Consider the following 6221-nt stretch of genomic DNA (forward strand, 5'->3'; position numbering starts at 1 on the left):
GAAAGGATCCCTCAAATCTTTATTTTCTCCTTAGGGCTCTGTTCTAATCTCCAGGCTCATTTGTCTCTTGAAAACCACCCCAAGAACTTCGTTGCACATTTAACAAATCCCAAATAGCCCCTTACCTCTGTCTCCCACATTTCACTTCCTTCATCTTCCAGGTCATTCTGGTCAAAGTTTATGTTTCTTTCTCCCCATCATTGGTCAATGGTGCACCATTCTCCTGTTTTCCTGGAATAGAATGTCAAAATTATTCTCTCCTCAAGGTACACTATGCGGTTTCATGTATCATTCTATTGTTTACGCTCTTTGACCAGGACTGTCCCTATCATCTTATCCTCATTGTATCCTTCAGAGATCCTCCTCAGTGGAGCCTCCCCTGCTTTCTCCCTACTGGGAAGAACAATTCTTCTCATGGACTCCCACCAGACTTTGCTTCAATACTACTTCACCTTTATTATGGCACTTTATTCTTTGGTGCATTTTCTAAGGTGTGTTCTGAAGCATGCTTATTTCTTGGGAAGCATCCACATAAAGAAATGTTCTCAGGTAACCAGTCTATGGAATTCTGCCTACTGCGGTATGAATTGGCATTCTGGATTAACGTTAGTATACTCAGAACTCTGAGAACAGTTAGAACAGGATTCACCTCCTTGTTCTACCATTTTCCACTTCGGGTTTATGATTACCTTGCAGAACTCTTTTCTGTTTCTCGGTGCTCTACACATTGTCTTCTGCGTTAGGATTCCTCGGTGACTGTTGTATATGTGATGCATTTTCCACACCCTAAGGCAGACAAATCTCAGGTAACATTTTGGTGATATTTTCTTCCAGCAGACTCTGTGAGAACTTGACCCCGGCCATCAGGAAGTAAAGGAAATAAATTATTCAACTACCACCAGAAAGAGCTGACTGAGAAATTAGGAGTGCTTGGGGCCACTATTAGTGAGAGAAGAGAGGAAGGTGAATAAACGACACAGCAAGATTTTAAATGGAACAATTATAAACTCTTGGATGAAAGAAGACATAAAAATTTTAAGATTCACTATTTGAACTAAATATTAGAGCACTTGTTCTATTGGATAAAGTGCTGATGAGTCAGCCTGGTCAGAAAAGCACCCAGCCTCTCCTGGGTGAACACGGCAGCCTGGGATAACATGTAATCGGCCATGAGTTGGCCAGTAAGTGCCTGGTCCCTGTAGGTATCATATTTCCGACTTCAACTCTACTGCTGTGTGAGTTTCTGTTCTACTGACCTGCCTTCCAGTATAATGATGAGGAATTATCCTCTTACTAACATCTTGAACCAGTGTGGTACATCTGTTACAATCAATGAACTAGTATCCATCAATTACTTTGATCAAAGTCCGTAGTTTATAACAGAGTTCATGCTTTGTCTGTTCCCCCACCCACCCCTCACCACAACTTGATGAATAAACTCGGCGACCACTTTGATTTGATCATTGTTTCCTTCTGTGAATCCCTCAGGAGTACACTGCACAAAAATCAGAAAGTGCTGTCATCTGTTTAGCGTCATCAAAGCATTTCATTTTGAAACAGTAATAACCAAGCAGCTCCAAGAAGCTTTATTTCAAAAAAAACAAATGAACACAGAAAAATGCTGCAACTTATTTTATTACTAGAAATGTCTTCTGGGGAACATCTGGGTAAACAAAGCAGCATTATACATACACTTTTGCCCTCGGTCTTGAAGCTGCCAGCACCTTCATCGCCCATCTCTCAGTCTTAATGATGCTTATGGCACACAGGGTTCCAATATGAAGACACATTAGGAGCAATTTGTGTTTATTATCTTATCTTCATAAGTTGCCAAAGCAAACTGATACTAGAGTGCTATTTGAGAAGAAAAGCATTTCCCTCTACTCCTTCTAGGTTCTTATGGCTGGTCCAGGAAGTAAACTCTTGTGAGACAGACTGATAGGAGAAACTCAGATTTAATTACATATGCACAGGGCCCCAGTCCTATGAGGCCCCAGGACAAGTTGAGGGTTCCATGGCATCTGGGGGGGGGCAGGTGGGTACTTCAGCAAGGATGAGGCAGTTCACATGGAGATGGACATGCAGGTGTTTGGTGAACAGATGTTTGTGAGGCTTGCGGGGATAATGGGACACAGAGCAGACTCTGGTCTCTTGGCCCCATCCAACTCCCACCCTCCCCCCCCCCACCCCATGCTCTTTGTAGATCTCTGGGGATAGTGCCCTTGTGTGCAAGGACCTTCCCCTGAGTTCTGTTGGCAGTTAAGGGGCAAGTAAAAAGAAAGACTTCCTACTGCATGAGCTAGGATTTCCACTACGATATGAAAAAGAGTGGTGAGAAGCAACACTTTTGCTTTGTTCCAATCTAGGGGGAAAGTGTGTATTAGCTTCTCATTAGATGTGATGTTACCCGAAGGGATTTTGGGTAAATGTTCCTTCTCCAGGTGATGAAGTTCTTCGCTATTCCTGCTGAGAGTTTTATCATAAACGGAGGTTGAACTTGGTCAAATGCCTTTGCCATTTCTATGCATATGATATGTGATTTCTCTTCAAATGGCTGTTGATGTGATAGATTATATGAATGGATTTTTAAATGAAAACAAGCTTGTATACCTGGGGTAAATCCCATGTGGTCATGTTGTACAATGTTCTTGACACAATGTTGGATTAAATTTGCCAAGATTTTGTTGAGTCTTTTTCATCTCTGTTCATGAATTTGTTGTTTTCCTTGTAAGGTCTTTGCTTGGTTTCAGTATCAGGGTAATGTTTCAACAAATGCCAATGAATTGAGATCATATTGAGTTTGGTCTCTGTCCACATGCAGCTAAGCTGGACATCAGTAATTTAAAAGCTAGAAAGTCTTCAAATGCTTGCAAATGAAGCAGTTATATATTTATATATACACATACATATAGACAGATACATGCATATGTGTTAGGTGTGACTCTTTGTGACCCCGTGGCCTGCAGCCTGCCAGGCTCCTCTGTCCATGGGATTCTCCAGGCAAGAATACTGGAGAGGGTTGCCATTTCCTTCTCCAGGGGATCTTCCCTATCCGGGGATGCATATGTATATGTGTGTGTGTGTGTTATATGCACACTATCTGTGCTATATATTTTATATTTTTTTCTTTCACTTAACATCATGTGGTGTTTGTCACATTTTTGCTCATGGATGTAGCCTGACTCTCTTGTCATTTTTTTTCACACAAAGCATGAAACTGCAGGGAAATCAAAATCATACAGATTCTAGTAGGAAGAGGACTGAGTGGGTCAGGGGGAGCATTTGGATCTCTGCCCCTTCCAAGCTGCTTCCACTGGCTGCTTCCAGCCTCCTCCTCAGTGTCTTAGGCCCTCTCCTTTACCAAGGCATCACAAAGGGCCAAACATGCATGTTATTCGGACTCTTGCTCCTGTGAAAGGGAGACTTATCCCAGGGACGCAGGACAGACTCCTGAGCTGGAATTTGCTGGCTCTCCCAAAGGATGGTGGAGAAAGAAAACAGGAATTTTAAAAAAAAACTTTTAGAAAATGTTTAAATGTTTTTGTGTTTCTTAAATGTTTTGTTTACTGCTTTAAATGTAGCTTTCTAAAACTGTGGTGAGCGTTTTCTGTAGCATTCAATATATTTTTTTATTTTACGGGGCCTCCCAGAGGACTCAGTGGTTAAGAATCCACCTACCATTGCTGGAGACCCAGGTTCCATCCTTGGGTCGGGAAGATCACCTGGAGGAGCGAATGGCAACCCACTCCAGTATTCTTGCCTGGAGAATCCCATGGACAGAGGAGCCTGGCGGCTACAGTTATGGGGTCGCACTGAGTCCGCCCGATTTAGCGACTAAACAACAATAAATTGGGGGTAGAGTGTAAAAAAAAAGAAAAAAAACTGGAATGGGAGCCTCGACTGCCTTGCTCTCCTTTTAAAACAGACTCTAACTTTGCTTTTCTTTCATTTAAGTCATAACAGAAGAGTTTTTCATTAATTCAAACAGAGTGAGGTCACACTCCTGGAAGGAAGAAAGTGATTCCTTAAGTTTCGGGTAATGCGATTCTCGGTTCGAGACGTATTCTGCTTGCGGTTGGGTGCTAGGGCGGCGGTCTGATCTCCAGGGAACGCAGTCTGGGTTGCACCAGCCCACGGCTGCCAGGCGCGAGGCGGGACCCGCGGAGGCTCCGGCGGACGCCTCGGGGTTCACACAGGGAGGGGGCGCGCAGCCCGCCCGCGCTGCCGCTGCCTCTCCGGCCAGCTCGCGAAGACGCAGACCCGGTCCCCGCATCCGCCGGGTGAGCCAGCGGCTGTCGTTGGGCGCGCTGTTCCCGGGGGCGCACGGAACCTCGTGGGACGCAAGCTGGCCTCTGCAGGACTCTCTGGGCTGACTCGGACCTCCGGGGGCGGGGTGGGAGCTCAGGTAGGGGAAGTGGGTTTGTGTTTTTCCTATAAAAGGTAAAGACTCTTCTCTCTAGCACTTCCTTGATGTAGCCAACATCAAGGGTCAGAGGAAGATTTCAACAGGTGGCCGAGAGCGATCACGTGGTGCAGGTTGGGAGCCGGCCGCCCCCTCCCTTCGGAACTGCTCTTCTCCGCAGAGCTGCGCGGGTGCCCTCCGTCCATTCCGCCTCGCAGCCCCGCGGCGCTGGTGCTCGGAGAGGGCGGCGGGAACGGGCCTCCCCTGGAAGGCCGGAGACTAGCTCGGAGCGCGGGTCGGGTCCCCGGGACCGCAGAGCCCCCGCGGGGCAGCGGCGGCGAAGACTGAGTCTCTGTCCTCTCCAGGATGCACAACGCGTCGTACTGGGGGCCGGAGCGCGCCAACACGTCGTGCCCCGCGCCGGCACCCACGCTCGTCTGCCCCAACGCGTCCGGGCCGCCGCAGCCGCTGCCGCCGCCGCTGGCCGTGGCCGTGCCCGTTGTGTACGCGGTGATCTGCGCGGTGGGACTGGCGGGCAACTCGGCGGTGCTGTTCGTGCTCCTGCGGGCGCCGCGCAGGAAGACCGTCACCAACCTGTTCATCCTCAACCTGGCCGTGGCCGACGAGCTCTTCACGCTCGTGCTGCCTGTCAACATCGCTGACTTTCTGCTGCAGCGCTGGCCCTTCGGGGAACTCCTTTGCAAGCTCGTCGTGGCCGTCGACCAGTACAACACCTTCTCCAGCCTCTATTTCCTCACGGTCATGAGCGCCGACCGCTACCTGGTGGTGCTGGCCACCGCCGAGTCGCGCCGGGTGGCCGGCCGCACGTACGGCGCCGCGCGCGCGGTGAGCCTGGCCGTCTGGGGGGTCGCGACGCTGGTGGTGCTGCCCTTCGCGGTGTTCGCGCGGCTCGACGAGGAGCAGGGCCGGCGCCAGTGCGTGCTGGTCTTCCCGCAGCCCGAGGCCTTGTGGTGGCGCGCGAGCCGCCTATACACGCTGGTGCTCGGCTTCGCCATCCCAGTGTCCACCATCTGCGTCCTCTACACCTCGCTGCTGTGCCGGCTGCGCGCCATTCGCCTCGATAGCCACGCCAAGGCCCTGGACCGCGCCAAGAAGCGGGTGACCGTCCTGGTAGTGGCCATTCTGGCCGTGTGCCTCCTCTGCTGGACGCCCTACCACCTGAGCACCGTGGTGGCGCTCACCACCGACCTCCCGCAGACGCCGCTGGTCATCGCCGTGTCCTACTTCATCACCAGCCTGAGCTACGCCAACAGCTGCCTCAACCCTTTCCTCTACGCCTTCCTGGACGACAGCTTCCGCCGGAGCCTCCGCCAGCTGCTGGCATGCCGCGCCGCCTCCTGAGCCCGACAGCGAGGAGCCGGCGTTCGGGGTCTCTCAGGGTGGTTCCAGACCCGCGCCACCCCCGCAACCCCTCTCCCAGCTTGCTAGAGATGCGAATTCTTGGGCCTGTCCCGGGACCTCCGGCCTCGGAAGCTCTGTGGCTGCGCGCGCAATATGAATTTGCCGAGGCCTCGGGGTGCTGCGGGAGCGCGCGGAGCTTGGGGACGGCTGTGGCTGACAGCGCACAGACGGCTGCCTAATGCCAAAGGGCACCGAGGCAACCCCTAAGAGAGGAGGAAGGGGGTCGTGATGCTGAGACCCTATTCCCATTCCCCTCTAGCCTCCCGCCCCAGCCGAGCGCAGCCCGGATCTAGGAGGAGCCCTCGGCGCCGTCAGGGGAGAGGCCCGAGGATGCTGCGGGCGCCCTGGCGTCGGCTCCACGCAAGGCTTCTCGGATTTCCAGCAGCGACCGTCTGCG

At 51.5% G+C, this 6221-nt stretch overlaps 1 protein-coding gene across 1 annotated transcript; it reads left to right on the forward strand.

The window, feature by feature from the left end:
* Positions 1-4768: 4768 nt before the first annotated feature.
* On the forward strand, positions 4769-5764 carry NPBWR1 (neuropeptides B and W receptor 1). Its single transcript, XM_027973465.1, has one exon. It carries the CDS (start codon positions 4769-4771, stop codon positions 5762-5764), a length of 996 nt encoding a protein of 331 aa, XP_027829266.1.
* The last annotated feature ends 457 nt before the right edge of the window (positions 5765-6221 follow it).

This window comes from Ovis aries, chromosome 9 (genome assembly GCF_016772045.2).
Source record: "Ovis aries strain OAR_USU_Benz2616 breed Rambouillet chromosome 9, ARS-UI_Ramb_v3.0, whole genome shotgun sequence".
Taxonomy (NCBI): domain Eukaryota; kingdom Metazoa; phylum Chordata; class Mammalia; order Artiodactyla; family Bovidae; genus Ovis; species Ovis aries.